This window comes from Alosa sapidissima, chromosome 6 (assembly GCF_018492685.1).
Source record: "Alosa sapidissima isolate fAloSap1 chromosome 6, fAloSap1.pri, whole genome shotgun sequence".
In the NCBI taxonomy this organism is placed as follows: domain Eukaryota; kingdom Metazoa; phylum Chordata; class Actinopteri; order Clupeiformes; family Clupeidae; genus Alosa; species Alosa sapidissima.
Window position 1 is genome coordinate 5,724,866 of NC_055962.1, and position 13,339 is coordinate 5,738,204.

At 41.0% G+C, this 13,339-nt stretch overlaps 1 protein-coding gene across 2 annotated transcripts in view; it reads right to left on the reverse strand.

The window, feature by feature from the left end:
* Nucleotides 1-80: 80 nt before the first annotated feature.
* LOC121711130 (ankyrin repeat and SOCS box protein 2-like) overlaps nt 81-13,339 on the reverse strand; it is a 71,646-nt gene continuing 58,387 nt past the window's right edge. For both annotated transcript variants that reach the window (XM_042094459.1, XM_042094454.1), the window contains exons 5-10: nt 6,760-6,915; nt 6,420-6,665; nt 6,113-6,284; nt 5,388-5,955; nt 2,925-3,078; nt 81-2,442 (exon numbers count right to left, since the gene is read on the reverse strand). In XM_042094459.1, the coding sequence (XP_041950393.1) occupies nt 2,294-2,442; nt 2,925-3,078; nt 5,388-5,955; nt 6,113-6,284; nt 6,420-6,665; nt 6,760-6,915 (1,445 nt within the window). In that variant the 3' untranslated portion in view covers nt 81-2,293. The remainder of the gene's footprint in view (nt 2,443-2,924; nt 3,079-5,387; nt 5,956-6,112; nt 6,285-6,419; nt 6,666-6,759; nt 6,916-13,339) is intronic.

Consider the following 13,339-nt stretch of genomic DNA (forward strand, 5'->3'; position numbering starts at 1 on the left):
ATTTGAGTGTTCCTTTCATTTGATTTCATCTGGTGAATGTTTCTTTCTAAATTTTATATCTCACATAGAACAACAACAAATTTTATTTAACACAAGATTTAATCGTGACATGAAGCATGTAACAGCATGGAATCTTTTTATATCTTGCAACCATTTTATACTGTAGGGTCTTGTACAGTGCTGTGGTGTAGTTCCCATTTCAAAACCAAACTGAAATGCATGCCTCAAAAAATTGAAAAAAATCAGATGGCCAGAATTTTGCCGCTTGAGTAGTTTTGCACCTTCCATCAAAGGAGTCAAACAAGTTGTCTTCAACCTCTACAAACTGTATGAACGGCTTTTCCAGGGAGTTTACCTAAAGCTACGTACAATAGGTACAAATACAGTAGGTACATATACTGTACCTGCTGTCACTGTGGGGCTCGGCACCTGGGCATCTTTATAGCATCTTTGAGAAGCTGTTTAACTGGAACTATCAAATTCTGAGGTGTCAGAGGTGTCTTCTTGAGTTTTGCTCTTTCCCTCCATAAAGTTTGGCCTTCTAAGCCAAATGCTAGTCTGATGTCACAGCTGTGGTGCTCAGCACCTGTGCTGCTTAAAGGAAAATTCCGGCATTTAGCACTTTGAGTCCCTTTTCTGGTTTGTTTTGGATGAACTAGAGTGGTGGACACCAAAATTTTGACGATTGGTCCTGTCTCGACTTTTCTGACTCGTTTTGAATCGCCTTTGACTAGTCAGAGTGGCTGCCTAGGCATGCTGAAACATGTCCTAAAACAACCCTTAACGTTGATTTTTAAAACTGTGCAACTCACCGAGTTGCCTTGCATAGCGCCACCAATTGGCAAGAGAAGGAATGTGTTTTTTCCACTTCTGTTGGATATCACAATCAGATGCATCAGATTAATCAGATTAGGTGTACATGACATCCAAACATCCCATATGCCTGTCTGGCATAGCGCCACCAGCTGGCCAAAGTCAGAATAGTTTTTGGAATTTATTAACAAAATATTAATTAAAATATAATTATTTTGATGATATTCACATGTGTAATTTCCATGCCTAACATAGCACCACCATCTGGTCAACCTAAAAGTGTATCAGAAATGTTCTTTGCTTAAAATGAATGGTTTGAAATTTCTCAGGTTAATATATATTATGATTATGATGGCACCCAATGGGTCTGCTTTGCATTGCACCCCCACATGGCCAAGCGAGTAAATGTGCCAGAAAATAAAATGCAACAAATAGCACACGCATCAAATATGTACATTTTACAAATGCACCACGTCGGTGCTTTGTTGGATTCCAAAATGTCATGGGTTGCGGCCCGCAGGTGCTCAGGCCCGCCATTGCCGCTTGCGGCTATATTTTTTATTATTATTATTATTATTATTATTATTATTATTATTATTATTATTATTATTATTATTAATAATATAGTAATAGTAGCAGTACTTCGCCTATGCTTCGCCCTAATATAGTCCCAAACGGTGGCTTGTTCCAAAATAAAATAAAAGGCTTTTGGGATGTCAAACTTTCAAGACGTGAACTGACTCATGGCCCTTTCATCTACGTTGATGACAGTTTTGACTATTAGAGTGCAAGTTTCACAGCAAAGCGAAAGTGATAAATTGAAGGTAGCCTAGCCTACAACAAGGTGGGGACTCTGAAATTCTCTGTTGAAGTAAAGGATAATATATTGTTCGCCGGTCATTATCGAAAAATAAGTCCAGACAGGGCGAACAGGACATTGACGCGCAGCGAAGCATGACAGGGCAATAGTTTAAGGGAAATAAAGGGAAAAATAAAGTACATAAAATAGAATAGTTAAAATACATAAATCAGAGAACATAGCAACTTCCTATTACTGGAACACAGCTCCTGTAACAACAAGTTAACCTTCTGCTTCATCATCACACCTCCAGTTAGGCTGTTGCACTTAACTTAGCCATAGACCAGCTAACCCAAAAATCCTTGGCCATTAGAGAGGCCATTCGACAGGTTATTAGTACTTTTGCAAACCGTTGTCCGCTTTGGATTATCTATCGGCACATAACCAGCAATCCCTTTTATTAAATTCACAGATTTTAGTCATCTCTGAACTTCAACTACAGTAGTAGTTAGCTATAAATGTAAATACTGTGGAGCGGAAGACAGATTCTGGCTTCCGCTCTGAGGCAACAATCAAACAAGATCAGAGTTCGGGAAAGATGTAGATAATCAAGCTTTTGTTGGTTAGATTATTGACTGACAGTCAGTGCTTAAGTTAAGAGACACACACATAAACACTCAATCAAAGATTCTCAGATTCTCCGTTGTCGTAGAATAGGTACTTGATGAGTCGGCCAGGCAGAGGAAGGCTTGTCATTCTCCTCAGCCTCTGACATCCCACCAGCTGGCGGATCCTCAGTCGGCACAGATGCATCAGGAAGAAGGATGGCTCTGAATGTTTTAAGGACATTTTAAGATCACCTGGCCTCATTCACCAATATCTTTCTAAGAATGTTCTTAAATTTGCTCTTAAGAAGGTCCTAAGAAAACTCTTAAGCAGATTCACAAAGGTGCTCTGGGATTCAGCATAAGAACAAAGCTGCGACCAATTCTGAGGTTTAAGAACACCACTGCAAAATGAAAGTAAATTGACACACACATGATCATTGCAACACACAATAGAAGTCAAACTCCAGTAGAACTGACTTGATATCCAATCCGAGTATGCAACATGTACAGCATTTCAAATGCTGTATGCAACAAGCTTTGCGAAACCCAGACACCTTTAGCAGTCACTTTTAGCAGTCACTTTTACATCATATTTTATTGAGCGACACTTGTCACCTGGACTATAAATTGGCTTTTAATATGGTGTAGTTAATCTCAAATGTATGAAACGGTAAAGTATCTGGAAGGTAACTCATTGTACTCACTTGATTTTTCTTTGATGTACACCCACTCCTTGCTGCTCTCAAGAATTTCTGTGATTCTAGAACACAGTTTCACAGGACCAGTGTAATCAAGGAGACGGTCAAGTATAGGTCCTGCCCAATAGGTGTAAAGGGGATCTGCTATAATCTCACAGAACTGTACAGAAAGGATAAAAGATCAGTTAGGAAGAACTAAAATCCACTTATTCACCCAAATACAATAAACCACTAAAGATATACGCTCACTGGCCACTCACAGGTACACCTGTTAAACTGCTCACTAGCACAAATATCTAATTAGCCAATCACATGGCTGCAACTCAATGCATTTAGGCATGTGCTGAAGCCACTTTGAACCTGGCGTAGTTATTGGTACCAGGCAGGCTGGTCTGAGTATTTCAGAAACTCCTGATCTACGTAAGGGATAATGTATTGTCCGCCGGTAATTATTAGAAAATAAGTCCCGACAGGGAGAACAGAACCCCGATGCGCAGCGGAGGTATGGTAGTCATGAGTTGTTGCATCCTATTGCGTGCAGAGGGAATTTGAAAGACAACCGTTTATCCCACCCCTCGGATTGAGCACTGCGAATGGTGAGTTCCCAGACCCTACATCTTGATGTGGGTCTGGGTTGCAAGCACCAGTCGTCATAAATCTGGGAGTGGTCATTCTTCAGCACAGTGTTGACGTCAAAGCCCGCATTGATGAGAATCTCCAAGATATATTGTATAGTCAGATTTGAAAATAACGTGGCAAAAAACTATTGAAGCCTAATTTTTCCTCCTGTTTTTCCTCCTGTAACAAAGGTCTCCAAATCAGTGATTTACACCTATCTGCTCCGCCGTTTACCATAGACAAAAACTGGTATTGTGTTTTCTGAATCCTTACATTCAGACATTCAGATGACCCAATATCACATCTCTGCATTGCTAGCCTTCTGGTTGGTAGCTCATGATAATTTTGTTTGTTAAAACCATCTCTTAATGAGATAAAAAAAAAAAAAGAAGAATTTTAGTTAGTGTATTCATATAATATGTAATTTGCCACCGCTGTAAAGTGCAGGAAAAGCTTAAAAATTAACCTTGAAAGTACATAAAAAGTGCTTGAATTTGATCTCTGAATAGGTGTACGAACCCTGAGAAGGCAAAACGCAGTACTAAGGTGTAACTAATAAAGTGTATATAGTTTATAGTATAAGCATATATACTCTTTTGATTGTGTGAGGGAAATTTGGTCTCTGCATTTATCCCAATCCGTGAATTAGTGAAACACACTCAGCACACAGTGATCACACAGTGATGGCGCAGTGAGCTGCCTGCATCAACAGCGGCGCTCGGGGAGGGGTTAGGTGACTTGCTCAAGGGCACTTCAGCCGTTCCTACTGGTCGGGGTTCGAACCGGCAACCCTCCGGTTACAAGTCCGAAGCGCTAACTAGTAGGCCACGACTGCTCAATAAGTGGACAGTGAGTGTACAGTGCTCACCACAATTATTGACTCGCTTGGTATGAGTAAAAAGGGTCATAAAAATCATCTTTTTCATCTTGTCTTTTATGACATTTAATTACAGATGCAAGTGCATGAAGTTTGCTAAATGCTACTGGTATTTTGCTTGTAATCATACTCTAAAGAATGCTCAAGGTGGTTTGGCCTGCAGAGGATGATTATACTAAAACGAATGTTGCTGTTGTTAACTATGATGTTGTAGCACTGTTCTTTTTTTTAATTTAAATGGTGTTGTGAACTCTTTGGAGCGGGACATGAAAAAGTCTTGCCACATTTGACTCCGCCAACCAAGAATGAGTCAGCGTTTGATCTTACAGGAAGACATTCAGCACGTTTTCATGCCGGGAATAAACCGTTTTGAATCAGTTTATTGCCCAAATTTCGTTTATGTCAATATTCCGTTTAACCTGTTTACAAGAAAGTAGAATGTCACATTTTGAGCATATACCTGTTTACATAGCAATCAACATTATTCCGAATAAGTCAGCGACGCATAGCTCCCAACGTCACAACGTAAATCTCCGCTGGTGGAATTCCCTCTTTTGGCTGTACAATACAACATTTTCAGGGTCTTCCACCTGTATTTCAATTGTTCAGGCGTCGATAGCCATTTATTGGCTGCATGTAACCGTGCTGAGTGTTAGTTTACTGAACATAAAATGAAGTCATGGTTCTGTCATGGTTGCTTCACCTCACTGTGTGTTCACTGTGTGCTCAGTGTGTTTCACTAATTCACGGGATCAAAAGAGTATATATACTTATACTTCAGTTACTTCATCTAAAACCCCTGTGAAAACCTTTGGGATGAGCAAACGATGAGACTGCACAGCGAAGTGTAGAGCACACATTGTTACCTACACCAGGGTATGAATAGCATCCATTTCTAATTATACACTGGTATAAATATTGATATTCGTACTGAGGTGAAAATAGCCTTTGCCAAAAAAGAAAATACTCATAACCTGTGCAACTTCGCTCTGAGGAATTTCATCAAGGTCCAGCTCATTCCTAGTAGTAAGCCGGCTCTTGATTGGAGGATGTGGGCTGCCTCCATAAACACATGAGAAACAGGCGTTGGCATCACATCCATTGTCCAGCAGGAACTTGAACATCAGGGTGTGCTTCATACAAAAGAGCAGAGCTCCAGGAAAGGTAGTGGGGAGTGTTGGCACGCAGGCATTCACATTGGCACCGTACTCCACCAGCAAAGACACCATCTCTTTATTTCCCTGTCTCACGGCTACCAGAAGAGGGTTGAAAGCATCCAGATTGGGGTCAGCGCCTGCCTCCAGCAGCATGGAGGCTGTGTCTATGTTGCTGTTGCATATAGTGAAGTGGAGGGCTGAGCAGCACCAGTCGTCATAAATCTGGGAGTGGTCATTCTTCAGCACAGAGTTGACATCAAAGCCCGCATTGATGAGAATCTCCAAGATATCCTCTCTGTTATGCTCTGCTGCAAGGTGGAGTGGACTAATGCCACTTTCTAGCCTGATCACTTTGTCCGTATGTGGAATCAGTAAGGACACGATTCTGCCCAAAGACAGACAGAATGAAAGTTATAAACATGATAAACTATGCTATATTCAGATATGCTGTATGCAGATCAGATAATTGACCTTAAACTGCACTGTTGCTAATTTTCGGAAAAAATGTTTGATTTTCAAGTTCTGAATTCAAAATGACCAACCTAGCATGCCCATTCTTTGAAGCAATGTGTAGAGGAGTTAGTCCTGCTTTGGTTGTTTTGTTCACATTTGCTCTTTTAGACAGAAGCAGCCTCACCACCTCTTCTTGGCCATTCTTGGAAGCTTCAAATAAAGGTGTTGCTCCATCCCTAGCTTGACAGTCAGTATAGGCTCCTTAGAAATGTAAATGAGAGAAGTTGTTATAATACATTTGAAAGGCAATACTGTATTTCACTTGTCTATTCGAGAAAAAGCCCGACCAATTTTATCATGGACAGCATGTGCGATCTAAATACTGGTGAAACTAACCATGTTCAATGAGAAGGTTCAGTACTTCTGTGCATCCTCCCTGGGCAGCCATGAATAGTGGTTCAATGCCGTAAATGTTCCTGGCTCTTATGTTTGCTCCAGCTGTCACTAGAAGCTTGCCCATGCGAAGACTATTGTGTCGCACCGCTTCATGTAATGGTGTCATTCCTTCTGCGTTGGCATGTGAGACCTTGGCTCCAAACCTCAGAAGAAGCTCCACTATTTCCTCATTTGCATTTTCACAAGCTGGAAAGAGTGGATTTGTTCAGAGATTACAGATTAACATGTCTTTCTTGGTATAGGACTGATTAGCTTCTCAATATTTCTTTATAAGGGATACCTGTGTAGAGAGGTGATTCTCCTACATTGTCGGCTGTATTGGGATCTGCTCCTGCCTCAAGAAGACACTGGACACACAACGGGTTTTTGCCGGCAGCAGCCAACACTAGAGGTGTCTGGCGCTTGTTGGTACGTTTGTTGATTAGTTTAGGAAAGGCTTTAGTTGGTATGGATATAATAAAAACAGAATTATTAATGGCAAGTCAGATGGACAATAGACATGGCCGTCTCTCAAACACAAGGAACTATCCTTCAAAGCTTTTCAAGAAATGTACGTTATCGAATCTCGTTGACACACCGTTCCCATGTTAAGCATCCTTCAGATTCTACCAAGGACTTAGGGGGGAATTCTCCCATATGCGTAAGGATGTGTAAGTAAAAAAACCAACCAACCCAAAAGGACACATGTTACCCCGCTGCTCATCCAGCTACACTGACATTGGCTGACACTCAACTGTTTAAAAACAGCACTCACTGATGCACTTATTCCTATTGTACTGTACCGTTTTTAATTGTCCTAAAATTGTTGAGAGAATTGCTTTAAAAACTTAAACTGTTTACCATGTTGTTAGTCGCTTTGGTTAAAAATGTGTCAGCCAAATGTAATGTAATGTAAAAATAACGCGCAACTACGCGCATTTCTTCCCTCGGCTTAAATCTGTCATTTATGCGTGATAGAGGGAGTTACGCGTTTTGGGAGGAGGCGTTTTGCGTGCATTCTACCATGGCTTAAGCACCTTTCCAGCTACGCATTCCGGAGGGCTGTATTAAGGTTGAGCGCCACTACGTTGAAACAGCATATTGCTCGATGTCGGCAGTAGGCCTAGTTCTAAATAGCCTACATGTAGGCTACACAGAACGTTACAAATTAACATTGCAGTATCAAATTTGGTGGTTAATATGCTGATACATGTACAGCTTCATGTTTTCCCCCATTACAGTGTCACACGGTGGCATATTTCCCGACATTTCCTTATCCATGAGGCCACAGTGGGCATCGCTTTCAAATGACCACTTCATTCGCGCATTACGCGGCGTGAAGCTGCGTGAAGCTTTAGTACCACTTTCAGCCACTGTGCGTCGCTCTGCCACTGTACATCGCTCTGCCTGCCGTCCCTTATATAATTGTTGCCGAGAGTAATCCCAGCCTACGAATTCAATAACAAAATAAATCATGCATAATTAAACATTACCTCGATTTAGGCTACTTGAGTATGGCTTAAGGCTTGACTACACGAAAATCGAAATCGAAATTTGCTGTCTACATTATTGTCAGTGTTGGGGTTAACGCAACTACGCAAATCAAAACAGTGGTGTGATAATTGAGCCAGTAGAGAAATAACTGTTCAGAATTAATCTGTAGCCTTGGGTAGGCTTCTGCAGAAAACAATGTTGTTGCCAATTTAATACTATCTGGCGACGTTTTTAACAGGCTACGCAATAGAGGCTTAGACAACTATGACCCACGTTTTGGTTTCGTAAATTAATTTGCCCTACTTCTTGACTGCAATGTAGTCAATTGACTGCTTGACATGTCATTTTTATTTTTCTGTACGATAAACAGTTACATCTGCTTTATGCCGCAGAATTACATTAATATTTGTCTGACTGCAGACGCACCACTTCCCTCCCCATATTCCAATATTAAGATAGTATGAAGTGCTTTTTGTATAGGCTACTATCATAAAAAAAATAGTTAAAACGAATAGCTATTTGCAATTTGACAAAACACTGGTCCTCATTTTGCGAATGCGAGGACGATATGAGCCTGTTGCATTTAGTTAGATGTCCGAGTCACGCATAATGTTTGAAAACCACTGGCTCGTAATCACAATAATTTAACACACGACAGTTGGATAACCTACTTCATCATGTCCCCATGCCTACATTTTTGTGAGTAGCATAGAGATCGTTAAAAACAATAAAGTATGGCTCTCCGTTTGGGACATCGAAAACTTATATTTTTAATAGACTACCGTCGAAGATGCTGACTTGCAAAAGCCTCGGGATAACACGTTATCTCCACTATCATCAGTCATGCCCCTTGATCAAAGTGGGGAATGAAATAAAAGTTTGATAACCACTGGCTTATTAACAAGTTACCTGCAGTCCAGAACACAGAATCTATTGCAATATTCTGATGATCGGCGATGATATCGGCAAATGTTTGTTTTTCAAAGTAAGAATTTCACTTCACCATGCACCTTCGACAATACCTGGCCTACCTGGTATCATTACAAACATTATTCTGTGTCCTAAAACTGGCATATTTTATGGCATTGTGTCATGTAAGTTCGTTGCAAAATCTAGAAATGTGTGAGGTGGTCAGCGGGGGACAATTGAGACACACATTGGATTGTGTTATTACTTGAACATTCCACACTCTCCACAGCTGTGGTAGGCCTATCAGGGGCAGGAGGATTACTGTCAGCGCAGGCTTTATATAAAATTCTTCAACAGAAGGCCTCGAATGTTGTCTTGTTTGTGGAGCGCTTTGCTTTGCTTCTGTAATTTCGGCTTCATTGAAAATGAGGGCTTCCCTCAATGACCCTTCGAGAATAAATAAAGGTTGAATGAATGAATGAATGCAGGCTTGCCCAAAATAAAGGCATGTGATTTGCGCAGCCTACAGTAAATAACAGGCCCGCCAGAATGTGCGTTATGATACTTTTTTACGAGCAAGATGTTTTTGGTACCCTACGCACACTGCATGTTCTTAAATAACAATGATCATCAGTAATATTCGACCATTAATTTGGGTAAATGGGCAAGCGTGACCACCTTGATTGGCTGATGATTGTAACGCGGGCATGATTCCAAACACCTCCCTTAAGATGATGAGTGACAGGTCTCAGAATGCGTGCGCTACACAAGGACGGAAGATGATGAATAACTGGGGCCGTAGGCTATTCACAAAGGCTTTTATCTTACTACTAGGAGTAGGCTACTCCTAAATCGCACTTAAAGATTTTAGCTTGGAGTTTTCTCTTAAAAGTTATTCACAAAGCCTTTCAGACAACTCCTAAACTAGGAGTGAGTCTTCGTGGCTATGGATGACGTCATTACTCATGCACGAGCTTGACTGAAGTGACCACCTTGATTGGCTGACGATTGTAACGCGGGAATTCCAAACACCTCTCTTCCGATGATGACTGACAGGTGACAGGTCGGAGAATGCGTGCGCTACACAAGTAGTGCGAAGGACTGAAGATGATTAATAACTGAATAAAAAGGCCTAGCCTAAATGAATAAAGAGTAAGGCAAAACAAATAGCTTAGTAGCCTAATGAAACATAGGCCTATGGATTGATGCAGTAGACTACCTTTGCAACATTATTAAATTAATCTGTCACCATATCCCTAGGCTACGTTTGCAAAGAGGAGAACATTTTAATTTGATTCACAATGAAACGTTACATTTCATTTACATGTTAACAATGAGTAGTTTGTGTTGTTGTTGGTGGCGTTATTGCATCCCTTTTATGAATGCAAAATTGTTCCCTGGCGATTGGAAGCTCCTGTTGCGCATAGGCTATTTCAAAACATCGCAACGTAAAATGCCACAAAAAAGCTGTTTATGAATAGGTCTTAGTGAGTTAGGAGTCCTCTCGACTTAAGCTGTCCCAGACTTAGGTGCTACTTTTAGGTCTAAAATGTTTCGTGAATTACTTTTTGTGAAAAAATTAGGAGTTAGGAGTGACACGCCCATTATTTTTAGGAGTTGCTCCTAAATTCGCCAGTTAGGAGCTACTTTTAGCCTTAAAATTCTTTGTGAATATGGCCCCTTAATAAAAAGGCCTAGCCTAAATGAATCAAGGCAAAACAAATAGCCTAGTAGCCCAATGAAACATACGGATTGATGTAGTATCTTGTAACATTATTAAATTATTCTGTTACTATGCCTACGTTTGCAAAAGAGAACATTTTAATTTGATTCACAATAATGTTACATTTAATTTACATGTTGACAATGATTAGCCTAGTTTTGGTTGTTGTTGGCGGCGTTATTGCATGTTAGTTATGCCTACAATGCAAAATTGCTTCCTCGCGATTGGAAGCTCCTGTAGCTGCATAGGATTTCAAAACCGCAGGTTTGTGAATAGGTCTGTGAGTAAGGAGTCCTCTTGACTTCTTTTAAGCTGTCAGAGGTGGGAAGGTGTGGTTTTTTGGGGGAAGGGTCGGATTAATTGGGCACAATTGTCTGATGGCCCCCCTTCCCCCCAGCCAACGTGAATCGGGTGGTTAGTTAATAGGCCTATCGTGAAGATTTTTCCTGCCATCTAAGGCACGAGCGCATCTGTGAGGCCAAGCCTCACCAAGTAGCTCGTTTGTTTACAACTAACATTCCATTTAATTAAACTGCTTTATAGGCTATGCCGAAATAGTTTTCAACATTTTGAATATTAGTGTCGGGTGAATTGAAATGTTCTCAAAGTAGCCTTATGGCTGAAAGCTGCTTGGGATCCTCCCCGTCAAGCAATATAACCATACAAACGCGCTCCCTGCACTCATTGTTTCAAAAGGAGTAATTTTGGCTTGGTATGCCCAATGAAAATAAATTAACGTAACGCAACGCAACACAACACAGACCCCGCTTCTCTCGCGTCAGTCACTGACATGAACGAAACACAGAACCCGCTTCTCTCACGGCAGTCACTGACAGTAACCTAGAATAAATGCATGGGGGAAAACACTTCCCCATGACAAAGACATCGTAAAACACTGAAAGTTAATATTTTGTCACTAGCAACATTCATCTGTCCTTTGTCAAATGTATTATGTTCCAAGTACCCTATGCGTAATTCTGCTTCATAAAGTTGAACAAATACATTTGCTTATTTCACAGAAAAATATAAATAGCCAGTCTACAGTGCAGAGTTGGTAAGTTATGGTAGGCCAACTTGCTGTGAACATACAAAGAGGGGAAATTATTTCTCTTGCAGCTGAGTAGCCTCAGGTGCGCACGTAGACATAAGGCCGAACATGCAAGCGCCAATGAATCGTGCTCTCACGGCAATCGCGCCGTTAAACTTAAATAGGTTAACATCACTCTAAGTTCGCCTTCAAGCAAGGAAAACGATGATTTGAAGACATCTGCTTCGTTGGAAGGGTAGCAACAGGGCAACACAGAGACAGGCCCGATGGCAGGGCTGTTATGAGAGTATTAAAATATGGGATATTCTACGGGAAAACATTAAAACGGCAAGACAGCGGGGAAAGTTAAAATACGTGATAAACACGGAAAAAGTTGGCATGCATTGTTTCGGTCCCCGTGCACAGGGATTATTTGTCATACTATTAATCACACATGATTATTTGTGAAATTGTGCAAACAGGCGCAACACATTTGAAAAGGAAGGACTGGTAGCATGCAAGCTCACGGGAAAGATTGATTTAAGAATGTTATCACAAAGTGTGTGGTTGTGGCGCGGGCGGAAGACAATTGGCAGGGGAGGGTCATGTCTTTTTTTAACAATTCTGTCGGAGGGTCATTGAACAATTTCTAGCAGGCAAGAGAGGGTCATGCAACTTCCAACTGAAGCACTCAAAATTCCTCCGGTGGCCCCTTCAATAAATAACGATCAGTCCCTAGATTGCTGCTGGGCTATATGTCTTGGTTCTGTTAACAACTTATTGTCAAACGCATAGCCTATCTCGCGGTTGCATCCATTACAAACAAACATGCAATGTGAACGTCTGGGATTGGGGAGAGCACTAAATGCTCTACTGAATAAGCACGAAGTCAAACCTTTAAATGAAAAACACTCTTTAATAATCCAAAAAAATAAACCGCTAATGAAGTAAACTTGTGACCATCAAAAATCGTTTATCGCTCGTAACTCCGTGATACCAGGACGTAACAGGAAGGCATTTGGCTGAGCAACGGAGGTTAATATGCTCCATGTTTTGTCCAAATGATGACTGTCTATCATCGTTGCACTCGGAGAAAACCGGAATGTTTCATTCGTCCCCGTTTCAATCGTCCCGGTTGTACCTACTCAAAACGCAGATAGAACCTTATTATTCTAAGGTAGCGAAATAGCGTTCAGCATGATTCATGCCCAATTAATTCCCCCTGTTAAAGTGTTCGCCTTTGTAGTTTGGTTTCGTGATAGCCTATGATAAACGGCTTATGGCCAAATATGTGAAAACGTTAAAATACAGTAGGCGATAAACCCGGAAAAAGTTGACAGTGATTTTTTCATAATCACTTTGGAGGGTCATAGAAAAATGTATTGCTGGCGAGGGAGGGTCACGTCTTTTTGGACTAATGCTCCCCAAACTCCTCCGGTAGCCCCTTAAATAAATAACGAACAGTCCCTAATGAAGTAAACTTGTGACCATCAAAAATCGTTTATCGCCTGTAGGCCTAACTCCGTGATAACAGGACGTAACAGGAAGGCATTTGGCTGAGCAACGGAGGTTAATACTCTATATTTTGTCCAAATGATGTTTGTCTATCATCGTTGCACTCGGAGAAAACCAGAATGTTTAATTTGTCCTGCGTCTCTACGGCTGCAAACGGGATTCACTCGCAGTTAACCAAATATTTCTTTATTAGGGCAGGCATATTTCTGGCTA